Here is a 26,662-nt window from a genome sequence, read left to right on the forward strand (position 1 = left end):
TATGCAGTTTGTGTGTGTGCATGTGTTTGTTTCCAGCCACCCATTCCATGATGTTTTTCAGACTGCATCAGCTTGGAGCACTCTGCATCCTGGAATGAATTTCACTCAAGATGACGTGGACATGAACCGCCTCTGGTATTTCCATACTAACATCCTGGTTCCAGAAAGCCATGACAGCTTCCGATTTTATGTGACAGATGGGCAAAACAGCTCTCCACCAGAAAGCTTATATATCTTTATTAAAAGTGTGGACAAAGGTAGGAAATTATGGGGGTGGGTGGGTTAGAGTATCCATAGATCTTGGGGGGCAGGGGGACTGTGTTGGAAAACTACAGGAGGGAGCAGAAGACTACCCCTGTATCTTCTTATGTGACACACTGATGTGTTTTTAAATGCATGGGTGAAGTTTGTACTCCAGCAATCTCTAAAGGATTCCATCTCTTTCCAGTGTTCTGATGAACAAGGTAATTACAATGAGATCCATTATGCACATAACTAATGGCACAAGTTTACAAATCTGTTGACTATTATGACTGTGGTCCCTTGTGTCTGTTCGTGACTAGTGACCACAAGGAAGAGTTCAGTTCCAAAACCTCCTTATGTGCAAAGATCCAGGATTATATCCCAATTGAATTTCAAAGCTGTTGTGATTTTAGATAAGCTCTCAGAGTTCAAGGTTCAATGACAAGTTCTGAGGTGTCCTTAGGAGAGCATAGGACCTCTTGCAGATGAGAGAAGGAGGGTGTTACAAGCCAAACTGACTCCTCTCACTCTTCTAGCTGGGGGGTGGGTGAAAGCTGACACAATTGCATGACAGCAATTGTGTGAGGCCTGTTCCAAGTATTGTTGCTAAGTCCTTTTGGAAATAAATAGAAATCACATGGAGACACATAGGAGTCCTCTGAGTGTTAAATATTTCTAAATTTGTGCCAGGTGGCTGTAATTTATCGAACATAGGTTTTTGTGAAACAGTGCTCCTGTCAGGAAGAAGATTGGCATAAGAGAAATGGAAGCAGCTAAATCTCTGGGGGCCTTCTTTGGCGAAAATCCTCTATTGAGTTCTCCTGTGACTTGTGCCCATAACTGCTGAAGAAAACAGGGATGCCATCTGTAAACTGTGATTCATAAACATACTGTCAATCTGCCACGTTACCCTGACATCATAAAATAACAAGGAGAAGTATTGTAATAAAGAGGGGAGGCTTGCAATCAACCAATTAAATGCATCTAATTTATTTCTGTTACAGCTGAGGCTTTATTTATTAGTAAACAGCTGCATTTATTACAGGGATTTAAAAAAGAAATCCAGGAGAGTGCCAACTGGCGCTTTTGGTAATCTATTAATCCTGAATAATCATCTGGGTATTTCATATATTTTAGTGGGGAGGAAAATCCTCCATAGTTAGGCTACAACATTGCAAGTCTTGTGTGTGTGTGTGTGTGTGTGGGGGGGGTGTTTTCTTACAATGACAGATAGTGCTGTGACCTTCTAGACTTATTCCTTCCCTATGAAAGTTTCCAGAAGGATTGTTAGCCCTTGTATAATACAATCCTGTGCTTCTTAAGATTCAAGTTCTTGGTTGGGGCATCACATCTGAGAATGACTTGTGTAAAAACAAAGCTTTAGGCTAGACATCTTGCAGGGGAGGGTCTCTCAGAAGTCGTGGTGGATATTTGACTTAGGGTAGCTGAAGGCTTATTTTGGAGGGCAAAACCATCACTCTTGGCTTGAACTATTGCATATTAAAGACCTTTGTGCAAAAATAAAGATAATGCTTTGGTGGGCTGGAGATAACACTTTGGTGTTTCAGAGGTGGCATTCTCTCAATAATGGGGGTGTATGATTTGAGGTGGCCTAAGGTAAATTCAGTTCCTTACTCAGGCTGTTTTCATTTAGCTGTGTGTTGAATAACAAACTGGGAACCAGTGATCCACATTAGCCATGAACATTCTGCTAGGGGTTTCTTTGTTCGTTTTCCATTTATCATGCAGACCTGTGTCTCAACCCCAGCAAGGCTAGAATTTGCCAATAGGTTGTCAAAATCTAATTCATACCCCCCAAAAAAAGTTGGTTACGCAGTTTATAATTCAAAGAGAAAACTCCACTCCTTGTTTCAACCAATCCCAACATCGTTTGAGTGTTAATTGAGCTCCAGGAGGGGTTTTGTGTGTGTGTGTGTGGGGGGGGGAGGAGTGGGAGAGACTAGGGAATGAATGTGTGTGCTTAAATCTCTCTTCCTTCTTTACTTTTCGCAGTTAATGAATCAATAATATGTGAAAATTAAGGCAAGCTTTGAGCAAAGGTAGTGGGGGAAGGCTGAGTGTTAGGACAGCACATTTGATTTGTAATCCTTTCCAGCTGGGATCGCAAAGCTAATACCAGGTCAAGAACTCCCCTTGTTTAATGTATTTCCTTTAATGAATGGCAAGGGTCATTCAAGATATGTACACGTGTTCGCATATTGATACACTAGGAAGTTGCACATCCAAAGTACACCTTCCTCTTTTAACTAATCAACATGGGGGTCTGTTCCAGGCATTTCCTTTCAGTACGTAGTTTCCCTTTTAGCAGTACTATCTTCTTTTAACTCTCAGCAGTCATATTTAGAAGATGTTTGATCTTGCCTCTTGATCAAATGATGCTCAAGGCAGCTTACAATAGATTTGAATAATACATACACACTCAGTCACACACCAAGCCCATACAATCCAGCTGCCCTCAGTCCTCTGTCCAATGGGTGGGGCCAGAGTATGCTTCCTTTCAGCTCCACAGTGCCAGGACACCTGGCCAAGGCAGGTCCTACCATTAAGCAGAGTGAGGCAGCTGCCTCGGGTGGCAGAAGGTGTGATTTGGGAGCAGCAGCAGCAAGGTATTGGAAGAGAGAGTTGTATAAAACAACTGGCCTGCCCTACACCCCTAAGCTAGCCTAATGCCCTCAGGTGTGTTGGAGAGCACTGTCCTATCACGGCCATTGAAGTAAGATTCAGCTGCCAGTTCAGCTGGCTCTTCTACATGGAATGGTTGGTTATAATCTCATCCTTTGCTTCAAGCAGCAAAATATCCTGGGCCAGCCCTGGAACTGGCAGTTTAGATGAGTTTTCTTTCTGGCAGGAAGTGAGGGTTGGCATTCAAGCTCGCTAAAGCTGGTCCTTCTTTACACAGTGGATAGGCCAGACTGGTCTCCCCTTACCATGATATTCTAGAGGCAGGGAGTGCAGCTTCCCAGTGGCCCTTGGCCAACTGGCTGATGACAAAGTCCAGAATGGGCTCCCCTTCAACTTTGCAGTCCCAGGGCAATATTCTAAACTCTTTATTGAGCACGGTGCTCCCTCCTCTGTTATATATTTTTCAGCAAGGAATATGAGCCCATAGTAATTTTAAGTCCAGATCTCTCACACCCACCCAGTTTGGAACAGGTCTGTAAATATGGCAAATGAAATCTCCCTGATCCAGCTAACTCAGAGTCAAACAAGAGAAATGCAAACCAAATAAACCCTGGAATCTGCTTAGGAACAATGGGTTGAAATTTCACTGTTAATCTGACTACACTCCTCTTCTTCTGTACCTGGCCATTAAGTCTTTTGTTATGGTGAAAGGTGTAAAAGAGAAAAGCAGTCATGGAGTGCAATTCACTCTGGAGTTTTCCCCACTGCATTCTCCTTAAGCACTGTAGGAACACAGCTGGCTATACCATATAGGTATTCCAGGGAGTCAAGTCAACTGCAGTGAGCAATTAAAGAGATGGCTGCTAGTCTGTTACTTTCTGGATGTCTTCCCTGCACACCAAATAATGGGAACCCTTATTCGTCTCAGACACCAAGTCTCTAGCGTTCCAAAACCTAGAGTGCCTGGAGCTGCTTTAGCTCTGGGAATCTTCCCAGAACTGAGACTACCCACACACTGGCATAACCTCATGTCTCAGGATGTCAGCTCTCTTGCTAGTGATACTTTGTTGTTGTTGTTCAGTCGTTCAGTCGTGTCCGACTCTTTGTGACCCCATGTACCATAGCACGCCAGGCCTTCCTGTCCTGCGCTCTCTCCCGGATCGTGCTCAAGTCCATATTCATTGCATCACTGATTCTATCTAGCCATCTCATCCTCTGCCGTCCCCTTCTCCTTTTGCCTTCAGTCTTTCCCAGCATCAGGGTCTTTTCCAAAGAGTTTTCTCTTCGCATTAGGTGGCCAAAATATTTGAGCTTCAGCTTCAGTATCTGTCCTTCCAAGGAGCACTCAGGGTTGATTTCCTTTAGTATGGACTGGTTTGACCTCCTTGCAGTCCAGGGGACTCGTAAGAGTCTTCTCCGCTAGTGATACTAGTGAGCTCTAAAATGTAGGAGAGCTTTAGACTGTGTGTGTGTGTGTGGTGGCAGTCAATTGGAAATGGATCCAGGGGAGCAAACACCCAAATGCTTGTTTTTTTGTCATTCCAGCCCCAGAACATACACACAGATCTGGTTTAAACAGATCTGATATGAAAGCTGTGAATGGAGCATTCCACCATCCCACTTCCATTACTTATCAAACTGGTGTGGTGGGCAGCGGGCTCAACCCTTTACCACTGTTTTGCAGAAAAGCAAAAGTAAGATATTTGTTGGGGCCAAAACATTACATTGGTTTGGCCTCTTAGGACCAAACTAGACAAGACACTGTTTGTGGTACAAATTCTCCACTCACCTCCCTTCCCTTGTTAGTCAGTCATGGCTTAGTGTTATTTCTTCAGCGGTGCTAATCAAGGTTCATACTACACAAGTTCCCTCTTAGAGCCAAAATCAAGACACCATTCATGTCCTTAGCAACCATGTCAGTGGCTTTTAAAAAGTAAATAGCAGAGGCCTGGACTGGATCAAGACCCTGGTGAGAGGTAGGGGGTCTTTAACCCTTTGCCCCCTGCTGTAGTTCTGATCCAGATTGTGCGCCTCATGCCTGCTGTTCACACTGGGGGGGGGGAGTTTCCATTGGTGCAAATGTGAGCTATTTCTCCAATGCAAATAATAGGGATGTAGGGTCAGTCTAAATCAGGACCACAGGAGGGGGCAAAGGGTTAAAGCCACATATGTCCACCAGGGTCTTGACCCAAATTGGAGCCCCCACAATTTACCTGCTAATTGCATGAATAGTGTTTTGTCTAGTTTCGACAAGGGATGCCACTGAAACTCAGAATTAGGCAGTTTGTTGGTAGAATCTATTACATTTGTAATGTCCAAGCATGAACGGATAACTTTAGCCGTTTTGTCATTAATCAAACCAGGATTATGAGTGCCTGCTTTAAAAGCATCTAAACCATTTCTGCATTTGTCCTGATGTTGACTGGTTTAATCCTTTACTTTCTGAGGGAAATGGAAGTATCCCATTTGCAGTGCTCATAGAGTGATGTCACTAAGCCCTTAGTTACTGTTTTCCAAATCAATCAGTGTAAAAGTTTGGATCTGAAAACTGAAGAAACAGCCACATAGGTTAGTATCCACCCCTTGCTCATTTTCTTTTTCACCCATGGCTTTGTTTCCTTTCAGTATCCAGCTAGTCAGTCGAGGCCATTTCTCTTTAGTGTTAGACAGAATGTTTTTTCTTGTTCGGTAAGTTAAAGTTTACATTAGACCTGGGTCTTGTAGGGTGGCACTGTGAGGGGATACTGGAAAGGGAATCCAAGGAGGTGGAGGTCAGGAGGGGAGCAGAGCAGTCCAGGGTGGCTGGCAGGCAGGGGGAGATCTGGACTTTGGCAGATGGGAGTAGGGATGGACGAAAGTCACTTACCTGATCCCGAAGCTTGCTTCGCGGTGGGGGGGAGGCGCTCCATCCCCCCTGCCGAAATTCTGGCTGGGGGGGGAGGTGCCCCGTCCCTCCCCACCGAAATTCTGGCCAGGGGGAAGGCGCCCCGTCCCTCCAGCTGCGAATCCTCTAGTCCTGCCGGGACGCAAATGGCGGCAGCCGTAGCCACCGCCGCTTGCGTCCCTGCAGTCAGCTCTGATAGGCTACATAAATGTTTACGTAGCCTATCATGGCTGACTTAAAGGAAAAAAGAAGTGCGTACGCAAATGGCGGCGTCCATGGGTGCCACCATTGGTGTTCCTTATTTTGGCACGTGTAGTCTACGTAAACATTTACGTAGACTACGATGAAAATAAGGGCAATGCTATTTGCATTGCCCTTACTTTCGCTGTAGTCTACGTAAATGTTTATGTAGACTACACGTGCCAAAATAAGGAACGCAAATGGCGGTGCCCATGGGCACCGCCATTTGCATACGCGCTTTTTTTTTTTTTTAAGTCAGCCGTGATAGGCTACGTAAACATTTACGTAGCCTATCACGGTGTTTTTTTAAAATCTAGCCGTGTTAGGCTACGTAAATTTTTACGTAGCCTATCAGCACGTTTGCTTGTTTTTTGTTTTTGTTTTACTTGGAAATGGCGGCGGTGGCAGCCGGTCGGAAGACCGGCCGCCGCAGCCGAACCGCCGCCACCAGGGACATTCGACCAAGGTAAGTCCAGTCCCGGGGGGGCAGGGGGGCATACCGTTTCTCCACCAATTTCGGGGGGCCGAATGCGCTGGCATTAGGCCTCCCCAAGATTCGTGGAGAAATTCTCTAACATCCCTAGATGGGAGTGCCTCTTCTGCAGCTCCTACTCAAGCAGCTCCATACTAATTATAGGGTAAATAGGAGGGCATATAGAAACTATCAATAAGAGGGGAGAACATAACACTGATGCATGACATCGTGACGCATAGCACGATGCTACATCACAGTTCCCAAGATGCGCTTCATTGATGTGCATGCACAACAACTCATATGTACACAACAAAATCTCAGAATATTGGAGAACTTTTGCCCAAGAATGGATGAAGGAGTTTGTAACTTACAAGTTCTGTTGGGGTAAATCTGCCCATCACTGGTTTTGACATTAGCCAGGATTTGCTAACCACTTTAAAATCCTAATTTCAGGCCCTAATCACACAGGAGCATCATTCATGTGTCCTTCCCTTTCACCTATAAAATAGGGAATCGGAGCCGCACTACCCATTACAATACTTGCATAGAATGTAGCTGAAGCTTAGCTTTTTGTTTACTCTGCTGTAAGCATATGTGGTCCCAAATCAGATCAGGACCATTGTGCACTGAGAGGGGCAAACGAGACTTTCCCTAGGTTAAAAAAAGAGAAAAGTCTCCACTGGAGGGTTCTCTCTTTTTAATACCCCCCCACACACACACCAACACACCAACACACACCTAAGTGTGAAAGTGAGACAGAGAGAGACAGAGATTTCAGCAGGGGGCGGGGAAACTGGTGTGTGTGTGTGGGGAGGTTTAATCCTCCCTTCCCAGTGCATGGTGGCCCCATTGTGAATCAGGGTTGTGTGTGCTTACGCTAAAGTAGACATAAAACTAACCCTCAGCTACATGCTGCATATTTAGCAATAAAAGGGGGTGTATCAGGCCATTTTTCCAAGCGCTTTTCTTTCTACCTGGCTCTGGAATGAGCCAGGAATGGAGAAAACTGCCTGGGGCAATAGAATGAAATGAGGTATGTTGTGATAGCAGTTTCACCACCACTTCCCAGAGCTTCAGCTATTGGGCGGTATAGAAATTAAAAAAATAAAAATAATAATAAATAATTCCCAGATAACCCCTTTATTTTTTAAAGTAAGACACCCTCCCACCCCCACTTTCTATGTGAATGGGATAAACACATAAAAAAAAAAACTCATTTCCACTACTGTCATGTTATTTTGGGCTCCAAACTCTGATTGAAGTGGCAACTCTTGTGAGAATTCACTGTGATTTTCATTACTGGTGCATACAATAATGTTAAACCAGGGTTAAAAAGAGTGACGAGAAAGGGAGAGGGATTTTATGCCAGAGAAGGTGAGGAGAAAGGAGGCTGAGGCCTACTTTGGTCTGTTAACCAGGGTGATGTCTGCCAATTTCTGGTGTAATTTTGTGATATTAAAGGGAGGGGACTGCAACAAATCCAGCAACAGGAGAATCACCCTTGGCAAGGTTACGGCATCACATAACCCCATCAGCTTAAAATGTCATGCTGTGCTTTGTACATTAGGGCATTTTGTCCATCAGCCCATGTGGGCCTATTAACTTAATTGTTCTTTGTTTACAAGTGGGTCACTTTCAACAAAGAGCCAGCTTAGAATAATTCATCAGGAGTGGAAGAAGGTTTGGTCCAACCAAGTACACCTATACCTGCATGTGTATGCTAATCCTCCACTCCTATTCCCTAGGTGTACTTACATATATTGTTCAGCATGCCCACATGAGTGCATGCATTTGCCTCACCACAGAGTCCCTAAGAAAGAATGCTTATACTAAGTTATATCCTTCCGGTATCTTTCTGCACAAATAACTCATGCATTAAGAAAAATATTTTATTCAATACATTACAGTTATCATTAGACACAAAGATTTTTAAAACCAGCAGGTACCAAAGGAAACCTTTCCCAGGCTCATTTGGCAAACATCTCTTTCATTGATCCATGTGAAATGCTTCACCACTGCATCTCCTGACCCCAGCTTTTTTCCTCCTGCAATGTCTGGGGAGGTTTGCAGACACTGAGATGCTTTTCTTGCTTTACCCCACCCCGGTTTCTCCTATGGAATATTAAAGCACTGACATGCCTACAGACGTGTGTGTGTGTGTGCACGCGCACACACACACACAGATATCCACACCCTTCGATTTTCTTTTTCCCATGTGTGATGTTTTTCTTTCTCCCCCCCACCCTTTTTTATTTTAGGTGACATTGTTCTATTCACCAAACCTGTAACTTTAACAGAGGGTGACAGGGTGACCTTGACGACAGATGTTCTTATGGCAACAGATGGCACTGGTAAACCCGAGAAGCTGCTGTATGCCATTTCTGTGCCACCTGTGCATGGTCAGATTGAGTACATCAATTATCCCGGCGTGCCCATTTCCCGCTACAGCCAGTTGGATGTTGTGGCCCAGAAGGTTTGCTACATTCATGACAATAGCCACGAGGCTAGTAAGGATTCATTCAGGTGAGGAGGCCACCCTGTTTATATTTTCCTTCTCCCCCCCACCCCAGCTTTGAAATATAGGGGGAGGAGGAGAAATCTTTCAGAAAGCTAAGTGTTAACGTAATGTTTATATGGCATTCAGTGAACATACAGTTATTACAATATTGAAATGGCTAGCATGAAAGTACAGAAGAAATAAAATCTGCTTTCATCAATGCAGCAAGTGCCAGCCATTGATTAACTGTAATGTTTCAGGCCCTTTATCCAGAAGCAATGGGAGATGAGCACACATCATATTGCAGGATATTTTTTACTGACTTAATTAATTAGCATATGAAGATAGATCAATACATTACACTGGGAGCCTGCTTACACACACACACACACACACACACACATACACACCAGATATCAGGTGGCAAGGAAGGGACACTGTTAATTCTGTTACTGTTACTCCCCATCTGAAACTGTAGTTGCTCTCTGGGGTAGTTTTTTCCAGTCAGCAGGAAAAAAATCCACAATATTGTCTGAAATCATTGATAGAAGTTAATCCAGATGGTGGTGTCGTTTCTAAAGAAAAGCATATGTTGGCTATTATGGTACTTAAATGTAATGGTTTTATGTACCTCGAGTGGGCAGAACAGAAAAAAAAATAAAGAAGAATTTTCTCTCTTTTCATACCAAGTACAGCAAACATAGATTTCATTTTCTCTTTCCACTGAATTTCCCAACAGATGTGGCAAGTTTAATGGATTAAAAGCTCATTAATACCATCCTCCTGTAGAAAAGAAGAACCCATATTGCTTAAATCAGTAACGGGATAAGCACTTAATTTATAGCTCACTTGGGTATCATCCCCTTCTAAGTATTTGCTCTTTTTCACATACACAAGGGCTAAATACACGTTACGTGCACACATGAGTATTAGCGTCCTGACACCATTTTTTATTTTTAGTATATTTTGAAAGAGTATGATTGAGAGTGGAGAAGCAGAGAGAGGGGAAGGATGGGATGCTCTTTCCATGTCTTGCCAAGCACACAACTGAAACCCTGTGGGTGGGAAAGCTGCTTGGGAATGACAGGCAGGGAACCTTTTTGCCCCCTCCACACTGCTATTTTGCCCTTTCAGTCACTGCCTCCTGGAGCTCGTTTTCTAAAAATAAAAATTGGGCTGGACCCCTTCACTTGTTCCTCCTTTCCAGTTTCAAACTGGAAGTTATGTACACTCCTGTTGCCACCAAATGGGCACTCTAACTAATTTTATTCTTGCAGTGATTAATTGTGTATAATTTCCTAAGAAATGAGTTAAATTAACAAGGGGAAGAAGGAATCGGTAAATCACGTAAACAGCCTCTTTCTAAGTGAGGTTAAGACTGTCTTTAAATAAATCACAGGTCCTAAACTCTGTCTCTGTGTGCATCTGTGCGTGCGTGTGTGTGTGTGTGTGTGTGTGTAAAATATTTTCTCAATTATCTTTCCCCTCATTCCTTCTGCCTTTTCTTTTTCATGAATTGGGGGGGGGGGTGCCAACTTCAACAAAATGCCTTGGGTCTGGTTACCACTCTGTAACCCTTTCTCTGTGACCCTCATCTTCCCTGCTAGTTCTGAACCCCACTACTCCTTTCCTGCCTTATCAGCTTATTTTTTCTACTCTTTCCCTGTCCCTAAACCTGCCATTCCCAGCAAAGGCAAAATGTGGCTACTTCTTGCCATGCTGCAGACAGGACCAAGAGTCTGATCTGTCCCCTGACCCTGTGCAGTGAATAAGGAAAAGCAGTGAGTCCCCTGATTTCTGCCCGACCTCAGTTCATACAGTCATTCACCTTACTCTGCCTGTTTGCTTGTCAGACTCATGCTAGATAGCAGGATCAAAGGGAGGCCATTTGACTCCATGCCAGCATTAACATTTTTCTCTCAGGGGAGAGGGGTGCAAAGCATATTCCTTGTCCCAGTTGCCTAGGTAGCTGGAGTTCACCCTTGATAAATGGTTGTAAAGTGAAGAGTGTATTTCTTCAACAAAGAGCATATTCACGGACATAATATCTTGGGTATAAGGCTCCCCACACAAACAGGAATATATACAAAAGGGAAATACTGCTTCTGTTAGTAAGATGTCTCCAAGAATACTACCAGCAAAAAGCACAGTGTGGTACACAGAGGAGTGATGCTAATATATAAACACATGAAATAAGCCCACAACACACCCGCATTTCCTGGGAGACTTCAGGTACAACTAGGTAACCACCTAGGTCTTGTTTATTTATTAAATTTATTTATTAAATTTATTAATCGCCCATCTGGCTGGTCACCCAGCCACTCTGGGCGATGTACAATAATAGAAACAGTTTAAAACAATAAAATTCTACATTAAAAACATCTTATTTCTACACATACCCTAACCCGCCCCAAATTCCAGCCTGAACAACCACGTTTTTAATGCGTGGCGGCACGGCAGCTCATTAAAGAGGGGGCATGGCAGAGTTCCCTAGGGAGGGAGTTCCACAGAGTTGAATCCCTAAAAATGTGGGTAGGAGGAAGATGAAAAGTACAGCGTGGGGCAGGCAGGAAGGGACAGCTGATCCCTCCCCCTTGCTTTTCCACATCCTTCCCCCTCCCCATGGCAGAAAATGGCTTCTCCCCAAGTGTTATTTCCTCGCAGGGGTTGCTTCCATGCATGGAGCACCACGAAGAGAAACATGTCTATGGGAAAGTGATTTGGGGGTAAAGGCATAGTTTTCCCTCATGCTGTGCTTCCAGTCTCTCTCACACACACATACCTGCTTTGTAGGTGATTGGTGATGGTGAGTTGATTCTGACTTGGATCCGCCACTATCTAGGGATGCTGCTGGAGAAATCCTCAATGGATTTAAATGAAGTCAGATTCCTAAAAATCTGACCTCCAAAATCTGCAGCAGACCGGTGCTCCCCGCCACTCTTGGCACTGGCAGGGAGAGTGGGAAGGACGTGCACTGCTTGCAGATTTTGTCTAAATTTGCCCCTTTAAAAACGGCAAGATACAGCTGTAATTAGCGTATCTTATGCAAATTGAGGCCATAAAGTGCTCAGTTATGTGTAAATTGTGGCCACAATTACTTCCAATTTCTGGAAAGAAAAACACCCCCCAAAAGTTCTCATATGTGGGGAAAACCCCATGGCTTGCCTTGCAAATGCAAGCCAGACTGGGCAGATAGAGGGAATCCATCAGGCCCCCAAAGGGCAGGATTTACAAATGAGGGACATCTAGGGATGTCAGAGAATTTCGCGACGGATCTCGGTGAGGCCGAATGCCAGTGCATTCGGCCCCCCGAAATCTGTCACGGAACAAAGCCCCCGCGCCCCCTACCCACGAAAGACGCACGGGACGAAGTCCCTGCCACCCCCAACCCACAAAAGGCATGCGAAACGGAGCACTTACCTGCTCCCATCCGCGCTGCTTTGCAAATGGCGGCCATCCTGTGGCCGCCGTTCTCTTCCTCTTCATAGCCGTGATAGACTACGTAAATACTTACGTAGTCTATCACGGCTAATGCAGGGATGCCATTTGCGTCCCTGCGGAGGCCGTGATAGGCTACGTAAGTATTTACGTAGCCTATCACGGCAGGGGGGAAAAAAACCCAGTGTACGCAAATGGCGGTAGCCGCCGTCATTTGCGTAATTGGTTTTTTTTCTCCCTGCTGTGATAGGCTACGAAAGTATTTACGTAGCCTATCATGGCTAAATACAGGGACGCAAATGGCGGCGGCTACGACAGCTGCCATTTGCATCCCTGCAGGGCTGCCTAGTGGCTGGATGTCCGGCTGCGGGCGGCCGGAGCCGGCCGGCGGCTCCGCAGCTTGGCTGTGGAGCGGAGCCAGCCAGGCAGGATTCTGGGGGGGGAGGACCGGATCGCCTCCCCCCCGCATTGAGGATTCCAGGGGGAGGGACGGAGTGCCTCCCCCCCAGCGGAAACAGAACAGAATGGGAGGTAAGTGTTCCATCCATCCCTAGGGACATAATTAGAATAGCCTATTGGCCAAATTCTTCTCCAATTGATCTTAGAGAATCTGGGAGCTTTCTTTCTTACCCCTGCAAGGTAACAAACATTATCACTCCTGAACATCATCTTCTGCTTAGTAGAGCCAGGATGGGTTGCACATCACATCCAACTTTGGCCCTCTGTTTCTAAAAAAAGAGGTGCCTGGGTCCAAGCCTGACTGATTGCCAGATGTGCACTGGAAATTATACTCCTGCTGTGGTGTTTATGGGTGCAAAGGTGCCTATGAACACCTGCCTGCAAACCTTCTGCAGTAGTAAGAGCCTTGAAAAATACATGAAGCCGAGAGAGGAAATGAGAAGAGCATCGCTCTTTCCAGTGGAGGCTGGTGGCTCTGACTTCAGCTGTGAATCCGCTCTGCGTTTCAGTCAGAACTCTAAAGGAGCTATCCAACATGCTGAACCCTATCCCCAAATTAGGTTTAGCACCTTGGATAGCTTCTTTAGAGTTCTGGCTGATTCTGACTAAAACCCAGAATGGATTCACAGCCCCACTGAAATCAGAGCCACCAGCTTCCACTAACTCTTTCTCCCTCCTCCCTCTCCATATTGAGATTGCCACATGAGCAGTTGACCAAAGGTGGAACAACCAGGAGGGAAAATGCCATGTAAAAAAAATATTTAGAAAGACTAGAGGGAGGAAGGAAGACAGACAGACAGACAGACAGAGAGACATTGTTAGCTGGGCAGGTGCAGAGTGGAGCAACTGGATGGAGAGGGAAGAGAGAGCGGAGCCTGACAGCCCTGACTGTGTTTTCCCTCTTTCTGTGTCTGTCTATGTTCCTCTTTCTCTGAATCTGTGTGTGGCATAGCAGCCATTCTGTGAGTGGACATGCACCTATGGCAGCCATTTTGTGATGGCACCCATGAGACTCTCTCAAAATTCCAAATGTGTCCATTGGGCCCAAAATGTTAGGGATCCCTATATCTACTCCTTAATTGCAACTGGGCAAGGAGAAGCTGGCGTACTAAAGGAGAGGGGTTCCAAACATGCTTACAAGCATTGTATTGTATATTCCAGGACTCAGCCCATGCACTGAAAGCAATTCAAGAGGCTGAGCTCTGCCCCTTGGCATAAAAAATCCAGATGTCCTTCTGTGTATTCAGAAGGTTAGGGTTTCATTGACATTGGATTACATGAAGGACACCCATGGAATTCAGACAGTCATGCGATTTTCATAATTGAGGTTCAGATAATGGTAATTTTTCATTGTATCTGACACATCTGTTCAGCGTAAAACTTACATTCTCTCTCATTTTAAGATTAAAAATTCCAAATTGATCTCTGCTGGTAGCTTGGAAGCAGCTGCTGGCATAATGTTGTCAGCTCTCAACCATGTAACTGGATCCAATATCCTTTCCTGAAATGGAGGTTGAGAGCACATGAAAGATATTACATGCTAAGTATCTGTAGGAGAGGACACCATCTGTATGGTCCTTCCATTGGATGATTTAAACCAGGTACATAGGGAGGTCACTGTGGGGTGGGGGGTGAGTAGAGAAATATCATTCCAGTGTGTACAAAGTGTTAAAAGGAGGGGAGATTAAAATAACTTCTTAATATTTTTTAAAATATGCACTCTAAATTAATTTCTACTGGTAATCCAGATCGGGTTAAATAACTCCTCATTATTCTGCTACACAGCTGAGGCTTCTCAAAATGTTTATCTTGTTTTGTAACTGGTACCTTCTGGCATATTCCTGTGCCAACTCTTGTAGCTCCTGCTATATTTCATTCTCACTATTTTTGGAATGGAGCTGCTGGTTCCAGGTGATTTAATAAATTGCTTTTTTCTTTCCTTTTTTCTTTTTCTTTTTTCTTTTTGGGTGGTGTGTTCCTTTTAACTTACCCATCTGCGCAACACATGCGTAACTTGCAATCTGTTGGCAGTTTGCAGAAAGACAAACTGTCAGAGCTACGTGCATTTGACAACTTTGTTCCCAATTAGATTAGTGGTAATTTTAACAGATTTCAGGCCAGTCGGGAGAGGAGGAGAAGGAGGAGAGAGAGAGAGAGAGAAAAGGGAATGACATGTTATTAAAGCATCAATTTTGACAGACCTTGAGCACATAGAGCATCAGTGTAAATTATATTAAATGCTTTAATTAAAGCTATGAAAGATTTACCCTTTTAAGCAGTAAGTGATTGCGCTGCAAATATAAAGGGAAAGTGGATAACAGTTTCCTAAATGGCTTATGCTGTTTGAGACGCTGCACCAGTCACTTCCTCCACCATAATCTATGAGTGTAATGTTGGAGGCATCGTTAATTATTCATAGGCACATCTACGTAGCAGATGTGATTAAAAACATGAAGAGTAGCAGTCAGTGACTGAAGCACTGCCTTTAAAAAAAAAAGAGAAAAAAAAGAAGAAATCACGGTTCAAGCTCTTTTTCAATACAAAGCTGCATAACGTCTGCCAGATAATATTTAGAACTGTGAGGTTAGATATCTCTGGGTTTGTGCACAACTCCCTCCACCCCAACATGCACAAAGCTACTACTGCCCCAATAGAATGAACTCTTATTGATGCAGTATGAAACTCCAGTGTTCACATGGAGTTTCCCTGCCTGCAAGGGGGTGCGTCATGCATTTCAACACAAACAGCAGATCTTATCTACATGCACATACACACTATACACACGCGTGCGCACTCATATATATATATACATACACACATATACATATACACACACACACACACACACACACACACACACGCTCTGGAGAGAGAGAGAGAGAATAGGTCTCTCTCTCTTGCAATGAATAGGGCAGCCATTTGTGCATTGGAGTGTTAGTATTCTGTTACTGGAGACATGCCCTTCATTTGGTAAGATATTCACAAAAATTCAGAGTGTGGTAGGGGCATAGCAAGACAGACAACAAATGATAGCCAGGTTTAGAGCTGTGGAGTATGTGCATGGTATATACTACATATCATTTTGATGTTTCGGGGCAGAGAGTGGTCAAGTATAATTGGTTAAGTATTATGCAGGGTGCTGAGATGTAATGTGTGTCTATGCTCTGTTGAATACATGTGTTCGCCCATGTTTACCAGATGTATCTCAGTGAAGGGTGGACTAAACATTTTTGGCTTAGGAAAACATATGGACTATGCTTAAATCCAATTTTTCAGAAGGCATTAAGCAGATGTAGGTAAACTAAGAGGGCAGTATCCAATGCTGCTGTTCTGCATAAGTTACCTCTAGTGCAACACCAATAGTATAAACTGGCAGGACTGGTTTCCTTGGAAAACCCATCACACCAGCTTACGCTAATTGTGTTGCGCTAGAGGCCACTTATGCTAATGCTACGTTAATTGCGTAAGTGAAGTGGCAGCGTTGGACATTGCCCATAGATATTGCTCAACTTATTCTGAGTGCAGAATTTGGATTTTTACAGTGAAGATTTTAGATTGGGGGTGTGATGCAGAGTGTGCCCAGTCCTGAAAAGAATATACTGGACACCAATGCATGAAAAAGTTGAGTAAAGTACAGTGGCTCTTTGCCTACTTTTGCACAGTAAGGACAGAAGTGCACAGCAGTTTTGTGCTCATTTTTAAGGTGGGGGAAGGCATAAGAACTAGAACTAGGGTGCTTCCAGTCAATGTGCAGCTAGTCTGTCTTTTCTTCCGTAACGGGTTTTCTGCATTAAGGAAAAAGATGGAAGGAGCAGTAAGAACACAGGAGGGTTATGAGTAAAAGATATCTTCAGAACCACCTGCAAATTTCCTTGATTTAGTCAGATCATGACATTATGAAAGCCTTGTCTGGAAGCGCTGCTAGATTTATAGCTGCTGCCAGGCCCAGACCTCCTGGCCTTCATAAAAAAAAAGAGAACTGCCTAAATCCTGAAGCAGGCAAGTATCTCAACGGTGTGCGTTTGATATTTAGGATGAAAAGGGATTCATAATTGGAATGTACAGCACCAACACTGCTCCTGTGAGCATACAAATCACACCTGGGGCATAGGTCTTGCAGTCCTTCCCTATCTGCGGTAAGAACAGGTAGGAGCTGAATACAAGCCTGTTGTCTGCTGCAAAGGCTGATTTCAGATCAAAGCACATCCAATAATAATCCATCCCTGGAAAAGCAGCAAATGTAGACATGCTCTTAGGCTGCAATCCTATGCTTACTAATTGGGGAGTAAGTGCCATTGAACTCAGTGGAGCCTGTATCTAAGGCAAGCATAGGCTTGCACTTAAAAGTGGGTAGTTGCATGCTCATGTTACTTTAATATTTATTTGCACCAAATAGCAGTTAGAAATTGTAAGTTCAGTAAACTATCAGCTCAGTTTATTTTCTTACAGCAGACCCTGGGAAAGATGCTGTGTGTGTGCGTGTGTGCGTGTAGTAAAGTAGCGCTGATAGCACACAGCATTTGTCTTAATTAGTGCTAATGTGTGAGAAGTACCTAGAGAAGAAGCAGAGACTGACATACAGAGAAGCCTGAAAGCAGCTATAAGGAAATTAACCAGCCTGCCTGGACATGAAGTCTCCCAAGCTTTGTGTCTGAATAAATTCTTGGGTATTTGTTGAAAAGAAGAACACAGTGAGAGAAGTCCAACGGTGTTTCTGAAAAACAAGCAAGGGAAATGCATATTGAGGCCGCAGAACAGGATGGGAATATCCACTGACAAATTGCTACATTCTTAAATTAAAATGGTGTCCCATGGGGGCGTATTTCTGAGCTTCAGTGCTGTATATAAATAATGGCTAATGCTTAGCATTTAGAGCTTGTGCAATGCTATGTGTGTCTTGTCAGAACTGAGTTCAGTGGGACTTGCTCCTAAGTAAATGAGTATAGGGTTCACTGAAATAACCCCATTTATTATCAGAATAAACGTTACAACAGCCCTGTCAGGTAGATTGGTATTATACCCATTTTGCAGATGGTCAGTTGAGGCTGAGAGACTGTAGTATATACCTATGGTCACCTAATGAATTTGTGGCAGAAGCCAAGATTTGAACTGGGAAAATCCTAGATCACAGTTCAGTCTGTAGACCAGGGGTGGGCAACATGCAGTCTATGGGCAAACCACTGCTGTTTTTGCCACCACCAATTTTGGTCCCAATTTTGGTCCCATGGCGGTGGCAGCAGAAGTGCAGCCATGAGGGGCCAAGGTTGCCCACCCTTACTCTAGACTATTTACATTGTGGCTATTTTATATTATTTGAACCAAAATTTTAGGTTTCAGAGAAATGTATTTGAAAAAAGAAATAACATACTTACCTGAAATTCCACTGTCTCCACTGAAACTTTCAGCATTATTTTATTTCCTTCATAGTCAGACTTCAATGCTTGCTGCATAAACAGCAGTTCCTGCCATACTCTATTCACACAGTTCTCCCTTACACCCTGGTCCTTGACTTTTGAAAGAGATTACACTATAAGACTCCAGGCTATTTAATGCTGTATGCATTTTCTGTCACTGCTTCTGCGCTTTCTCTTCAGCTCCTACTTCTGTAAACACTGTCAGGTGTGGTCCATCAGCCATTCATGTGCAGTGCTCCACATGGCACATAGTGGAGTGGTGATGTCATTGCAGAATGTTAAACGTGCCTTCAAGCTTGCTGAAAATGTCAACAGAGGGAACAAAACGTGGGCTGAAAAATCATTTGCGGTTCTAGTAATGGAATAAAAATGAGAAACATTGAGAATGATTTTGACACAGCTTAAAAATACTTTGCACAGAGATGCCAAGAATTCCCAGAGGAATGTGGGACATTTCATGTATCTGTTTATGAAGTACATTTATATACCACATTTCTGCTAAGGCACCCAAGGCAGTTTATAATTTTAAAATACTAAAACAAACAACAGTTACAACAGAGTTCTCTCAGGCTGACTCATGGTCCCTTCAGAAGCTGGTGCCATGAGCTCCCTGACTGAGTTCTCTTACATCTTCTTCCTTTTGTCCAATTCCTGATCGTAAGCTCTTCAAACTCAGAGCCCATTCCCAAGACAGGTGTCAGAGGTCAGCATCACTGGACACTTGCCGAGACCCATTCATTTGAAGTGGGCCCACTGTCAATCCCTAGAGGCCCCTGACCCTGCTGTTGCTCGTCCTTGCTATTTTAGCCTGGTCACCTGCCCTTTCCAAGTGAGCAACCATTGAGAGGAGAAAGTAAAAGGAGCAGTGAAGTGATGCTGACTAGACTCAGAGAAAAAGGAAAGTGAATGAGCAGTAGCAATAGTAGTGGTGAGGAGAAGGTGGGTGCACTCAGATAGGGAGCCCATTGAGAGTGTCTTGCCCCCCAAACCTAGAAACATTCAACTCTGTCTAATGCCATGTGTAACAATGGTACTGTAGTAATAATAAATAATCTCCCTCTTTTTTTCTGAAATAGTTTTACCATCAGTAATGGTCATATGGAGAAAAAAGGCCTGCTAAAATTGAACATTGAGCACACTGACCAGATTCCACCTACGCTACTTCATAACAAAGGTCTCCATATTGTGGAGGGTAGTAAAGGATTTTTAACTCCAGATGTTCTTCAGCTTATGGATGTAGATAGTCCAGTAAAAAACCTCACCTATATCATCACACAGTATCCACAATATGGTCATTTATATATGGAAGAGACTGCCATACACTGGGGGCAATTTACACAGTTGGATGTGGATAATACAAAAGTGTACTACAATCATAATGGAGGAGCCGGACACTTTGATAAATTCTCATTTATAGCTACAGACAAAGTTAATAATGGAGTTTTGGTCAATGGACAATTGAGAGATGACCCCATAGAATTTATAATACAGGTATGTATAGACATGAAAGTATTTCTTCCCTCTATACAGGGTAAATATGTCTTATGATTCAGCTACCCATGAAATAACAGTTAGCATTTACCATTTCAGGGGAAAAGTTGAGAACAAAGAGGCTGCCTGATACAGTAAGCAGCATGTACCACCACATTGGGGTGTATTCCTAAGAAATAATCTTATGGTGAATTTACCGTGTCAGAAGTGAGACATTATATTCTAACCAGGCCTGCAGCTAGGATACCATCTTGGTTGAAAATGGTTATCAAAGCTCTCTGACGTGGGCCCAATTTATTACAGGAGCAGAGTCAAGAGGGCAGACTCGTGTGCCTGTAAAAATTCCATTCAAGAGGAAATTTTGGCATGTTCCTTTCCCTCCCCCCTATATTTTGTCATAGTTTTGTGCCAAAATTCTCTCTTCATTACCAGCATGGGAGTCTTCTTCCTCATCAGATTTCTCAAACCACAAACAATCTTTTTGAAGGGTTGCAGTGATAATACCAACCAGGATACAGACCAAAAAAATGTTCAGTGGACCTGCTTTACTCATTCATAATCAGTGTCATATAATAATAATAATAATAATAATAATAATAATAATAATAATAATAATAATAATAATAATAGATGAAGGGAACATCCAAAACAAGACCCTAAACTGGTTGCATGAATTGCCTGTCTGATTTCCATGGAACAAACCTCTCAGCTGTGTTTTTAAGTGCTGCAGTTTACCTGTGAAATTTAGCTCCATGCCTTTAAACCTACTCTTTGATGTTGGGTACACATTTAACTGCTAATTCAGGACTGAAGGGCTTAACATGTCTGGTAAATCCACCTCTGTGGCCACCAGAGAGAGACACCTCTGGCAAAAGTTCAGAAATCAGTGTTTCGGAAAGATTGGTTTGACCAGCTCTCATGTGAGTGTGTGTTCCCGACCAAATGCAGTCAAATTCTAAATGACATTTAACTGCTCCCTTGCTGCACCTAACTATAGTCAAAACCTCCTAAACCTGAGAGGATGCTCAAGCTATTTAGGCTGTCACCTATTGTGGCTATTAGTATTCCTGTTTTAGGGGTGTCTTTTGAACAAACTATTTTTGTCATGGTTTGTTGAGCAGTCTTGGGAGAAGATAGATATGCTTCTATCTATGTGATAAAATGTGCAATAGGGATTTCTGTTTGTTGTCAACAGCAATGATGTGTACAGCCCGATCTGTTGCATTTTTACTTAGAAGTAAGTCCCACTGAATTTGATGTAACTTACTCAAAGTAAGTATGCAGAGTCACTATAAAGAGCTGTCTTCATTGCCTTATGATTAAAATCAACAATGCCTTTCTAGAAGAGTTGCAGTTTTGGCACATGAAGTGTTAATGGGAAGTAGCTCCTAAATTGCATGTTTCTTAAAACTCATGGCCTAGTTTACTAATCAGTTGTCATAAGATGTCAGATAGGGAACCATCACTTAAGGTTTGCAGAATGCAGTCAGTCAAGCAACTAATTGGTTGGACAGTGGCATGAAGGTGTATGTCCCAGAGGAGAGTGAATTATCAGAACAGGTGAAGAAAGTTTGGATGGATGAGTATCTCAGTGGTATAAAACTCAACACTTGGCTGAATTACACTGGTGTTGACAGGGAGGGCAGTTTTGTTCTTTCTTTGGGGACTGCACATCATTGCAGTGGACTGAAATAGTGTAATTCCCCTTCTCTGGTCTAATTTCAGAATGAAACTGCCAGTCAGCTAAATGTCTGAAAGAGCATGACCCATGCTGCAGGAGGCTGGCATACTTTAATAATAAAAAAATGTTTTGCATCCTGAAAAGCTTGTACTTTCCATTGTCAGTTCCTTTGCAACTTGTTCCTCTCCTCACTTCCTTTTCCCCAGTCAGCAAACCTGATCTGGCAATCCATCATAATGCAACATCTGGCTGTAGCCTCTCCCCTCCTGGTTCCCAAGAATATCATCGTTGGGAATTCCAACAGTATGCCCCGTGAAAATCTTCCTGAAATTTCACCAGCTCCTTGTCTGTTGTTTATAGAAAGCCTAAGAATCCCTCCCTTCATTTATTGCCACCTGCCCACCATTCCTTCTTTTTAGAATGACTGCATAGAATGATATGAACCATTGTCCTGGTTGCATGGATAGGAGCTCACATGAAACCCCAGATTCTAGATCTGCCTTAATAAGTGGGGAATGGAGGAGATAGAAGTCCCTATATTAGAACCCTACAAATGTATGGAACTCCTTCATAGAACAGACAAATTATCACTCTATTTTGTCTATTTCCCGAATTGTAATCTAGCAGACAATAGCAAAATGACATGCGTGATAAGCAGGAGTGTCTTGCACTTCCATGCAGCTGAATCAAATATTCAGTAAAGCAAAATGCAATTTCAAATCTGATGTTTAATATCCAACTTGAACACAATGTATGAATGGACAAATTATCCCCTTCTCTCTTGTCTGACCAACAGGTGGAACGTCAAGATAAAATGGCTCCAAAGCTCCTTGTAAAGTCAAGCCCAACCACCATACAGACCCTGAAAGATGGGAGGTTTGCAATCCCTGTCACTGCTCACAACCTGAAAATCACTGATGCTGATAGTAGAGATGAGGATCTCATCTTTAGTGTTCGGCGGCATCCTTTCTTTGGGTATCTTGAAAACCCAAGAGGAGGTATTTTATTTCTTTGAACTCTAAAATGTAAGATCTTGAAATACAAAAAAATAAATAAATTATTGCTCACAGAACCCTCTTGTTTTATGTAACTAACACTGCAATCCTATACATGTCTTCTCAGAATTGAGTTCAATGGGACTTTCTTCCAGGTAAGTATGTATATGAGTAAAGGCCTGGGATGCAATCCTGTGCGCACTTATCTGGGAGTAAGCTCCATTGAAATTAATATGACTTATTTCTTAGCAGACATGCATAGGATTACACTCCAGAAGAACTGTGGCTCTCTACGTCATTCTATGTTTTCAAGGTGTACCTATGTTTGAAACAAGTTGTCCAGGTTGAAATCTCTCACCACCACCACCTCCGACCATGTGATGGTCATAGTTAAGAAAATGCAAAAAAAAGAAGAAGGGAAAAAAGGAAAATGACGGAGGGAGCAATCCTATGGCCCCAAGACAGAGTTTGTGGGGCCATAAAATGGTTTAGATGCCTGGATCTGGGGTTGAAAACAGTGTTTCAACTTTGGAGCCAGGAATCCGAGCTCCCCACCCCCTCCTCCTCCCACGACCTCAGAGCGAGGAGGGAAAGGCGACCTTGGAGAAGATGAAAAGGGGGTGTGCCGGTGGGCAGGGGGGCGACTGGGGAGTACAATGTATCCCCAGCCTGCCCACACCCCAGCCTCCTTCCCACTCTGCAGAGCACCAGCTAGATGGGCAAAAAGCCTGTCTAGCCAAAATGCAGAGCAGGAAGAACGCAGAGCTGAAGATGACCTCTGCCACTCTTCCCGCTCTGCACTGAATGGCCATAAGCTTAAGTTTGGAGGCTTACAGCCCTCCTGATAGGATTGCGTCCTCAAAAGCGAAGATCATGGGGAATAAATCTAAAACATGCGCCAAGGAAAAGTTATTGAGTTGCCCCAAATTGGTAAATTTCATAAGGATATTTATAATTTTAATTTGGTCTTAACGATGTAAGCTGTCTCAAAAAAAATGTGATAAGACAGGGAATAAATATATTCAAATATAGAAAACAAATATGAGAACATCAATATTTGTAAGATGCTTACATGACAGTAATAAAAATAAAAACCTGAGGAGAGTAACTTTATACTCCACACATGCGAGGGGAGAAGATTCCCTGCCACTACACCAGCACAAAATCTGCCATATCCTATACTTGCCCAGCCCAGAACAACAAGCTTTCTTTCTAGTACAGCATGCCTCAGCATGAAACTTACTAGATGTTCTTGGACCAGTCATTCTCTTGAAGGTTCACCCACCTCAGAGGAAAACATACAGTGCTGGTCCAAAACATTTGGCTGATCAAAGCAGAAGACAGATGCCCCTTCTCCCTGGGCCAGCATGTCCTTTCTGCACCAGACACTAAGAGCTTTTCTACACAAGGCTGTTAATCACTGTATCTACTTTCAGTTTCGTGGCAGAATTGAGATCCAAACTCTACACAAAGAGATTTTCCTGTCCTGCTTTTCCACTACTTAACCTCTAGGTGACACTGTGCCATTACAGAATAGTGCAAATACAAAAGTAGGAAAATATCTTTTCTTTCACTTTCAGAAATAATACTCCATTTTTCCCACTCTAAAAAAACCCAGGAAAGTGTTCTTAAAAAACCAGAAGTGAAACTGGAGGATTACATTGTTGCCTAAAGAACCCATGAACAACCATGAGTAAGGAATCATGAGTGCACAATATTCCTCATGTAGAAAAGCTCTAATTGCTGCCTTCACTATCCCCCTTTTAACTTAATTAATTTATTAATTTATAATGGGTTGGATGCAGAATTTGCCTCCCATGAGTGGAAGGCTTCCTTCTGTCTGTGGAAGGCTTCTGATCCAGTGGTGCATTTCCTCTGAAATGGGACTGGGAGAGGAGTCAATTTTCTCCAGTTACTCCTCCCCCTGCAGTCCCTTATTCACCCCAAAATCAGCTCCCAAGGGTTGGAGAATCTTCTGGAAGAGTATGCTGGGGGCTGCAGTGGAGGGGGAATCAGTGAAAATTGACTTTCTCCCACTTTCTGCCAAAACGTTCTGTGTGTATCCCTACTCAAGGACTGCTCCTGTTGGCAGGAGCAAACACTGGATGCAACCCAATATGTATATTTGCTATTAACAAAAAAAATCTCTGGCTAATTTACAATAAAAGTTTTTTTTAAAAATCCTTCTCATGATTCTGACTGAGTGAGGTTGCTTCACCCTGCTGAATGGCAGGGCCACTTCTGAATAAGTGCATTAACTCTCTGGACCCCACCCTGAGCTGTTTGGGGAAAAATAGGAAACAAATGTAATAAACAAGTAAGGGTGGATTCCTATGCACACTGAAAACAATGGGACTTACTTCTGAGTAAGCATGCATAGGGTTTACTGTAAATTAATAAAACAGATCCTTCCATCCACAAAATCATTCAAAATAGTAGTACGTGCACTGGCCTGTAAAATGCAACCTTCTATGGCTGTATAAAAATATAATTCACATATGAGCTTGTAGCCTTTACATTTAAAATAAATGCATGACACAATGTTGTTTCCAACAAGCTTCCTTTTTAGTACAACACAGCAATTATCTGACTCACTGTTTATCTAATAATGTAATTAACATTTGCCAGCCTCTGCAGCCTAGAATACTGTCTTAAAACATTTGTTTGAAAAGTTGCCTTGTCTCCAAGCTGTCATTTTTAATGTGACGGAAATAATTATCCTGAATAAGGTTAGACAGCTTAAAATGGTTTGAGTTTCAAAGAGTTAGGAGTCATAGATAAATGTCGTATTGTGAAGGCAAGGCTTCATATATATATATATATATATATATATATATATATATATATATCTCCCCTATATAGAAAAACCTATGCTTTGTATACTACTGAGCGCGTTCTCTCTCTGTGTGTCTCTCTCTGTCCTACAGGTGGTTTTCTGCAGAACTCTTTTACTCAAGATGATTTAAACCAGCATAACATTCGATACATCATAAATCCCTCCACTGAGGTAACTTCAGATAGCTTCGAATTTGATGTCTCGGATAAAGCAGGCAATACAATAGTTCCAGAAATGTAAGTGTCAAGAGTCAGGGTCAGTGTATTTAATGAGAAAAGGCTTCTAAAATTATAGTATGTGAGAACCTGTCCTTTAAAGTATTCCACTCAGTACAGCTTTATTGGGGCTCAGTGTTTAACATTGCAAGGGGAAATGATTCAAGATAATACATATATCTCTGTTAGTGTTGTGGTAGAAGGAACTTGTCAGTTCTGTGGTATACATTCCACTGTGAGGGTTTAGTGCTTTTGGTTTGTGAGTCTCTCCCCGGTTAGGATCTTGCTTATATCAATATAAATCAAGTCAAGTGAAAAGCACAAAAGCATTATAAAATGTTTTTGTGCCCTCTGAGTCTGTATTATTATTACAGCAAAAGAAGGCAAGTCTGTTGTGAAGTGCTGACTAACCACATTTGTTTTTCAGTACGGGGGAAAAAGCCAAGGGATAGGATGGGAAACTAGAGATGTCACCCACCCGATATGTGGCAGAACTGTTGAAAGAACAAAGGTTTCCTAGTAGGCAAAGAACCTGTGTTAAATACTAGAACTGATTTTGGTGGAGGAAATGGTTTGAGAATCATAGTCATAATAAATAACATCAGAACTCTTTTTCTGCTTCTCGGAACACAGAGAGTAGGAAACGTTGTGTGAGTTGTTTGAGCTTCCAACCACCTCCCATCATTCATATTCTCACACAGTGTGCAGTTGGACCTTGGCTAGCAATACACAAATATTTGGGAGCATACGCGAGTCTTAAGCACTGTTCAGGCATTCAAAAAAGGGCCAACAGCAATGCGTGAGGAGAATGAACACTACAGCCCTGCTCCTCTCCACCATCACGTTTGCTGCTCTGTACTCCTGGAGAGTGACTGTCTGAAGAGGAGAGCTTCCTATCTGTGGGGGCTCACCACATGAGCCAGAATGCTGAGAAAAAGCACACATTGATTCTGGCTTGCATGAAGAGCTCCCATGAGGACAGGAGGCTTCCCTCTTCAGACAGTTGCCTTCTACAAGTACAGAGCAACAAATGTGATGGAGGACAGGAGCAGAGCTGAAGAGCTCATTTTCCTCACGTGTTTCTGTTAACCCTTTTTTGAACGACTGAACAGGGTTTAGCAGCAAGGATATTCATAATGAGGGACATCATA

The 26,662-nt window shown here is 43.0% G+C and overlaps 1 protein-coding gene across 1 annotated transcript in view; it reads left to right on the top strand.

Moving 5' to 3' along the window:
* LOC146348097 (FRAS1-related extracellular matrix protein 1-like) overlaps positions 1–26,662 on the top strand; it is a 179,356-nt gene that overhangs the window by 112,724 nt on the left and 39,970 nt on the right. Inside the window, exons 22-26 of the mRNA XM_084851642.1 lie at positions 62–257; positions 8,744–9,008; positions 19,370–19,784; positions 22,262–22,463; positions 25,388–25,532. Of these exons, the coding sequence (XP_084707768.1) occupies positions 62–257; positions 8,744–9,008; positions 19,370–19,784; positions 22,262–22,463; positions 25,388–25,532 (1,223 nt within the window). The remainder of the gene's footprint in view (positions 1–61; positions 258–8,743; positions 9,009–19,369; positions 19,785–22,261; positions 22,464–25,387; positions 25,533–26,662) is intronic.

Source organism: Heloderma suspectum, chromosome 4, assembly GCF_057233095.1.
Source record: "Heloderma suspectum isolate Gila_16-S chromosome 4, 16-S_ref, whole genome shotgun sequence".
NCBI classification, from domain to species: Eukaryota; Metazoa; Chordata; class Lepidosauria; order Squamata; family Helodermatidae; genus Heloderma; species Heloderma suspectum.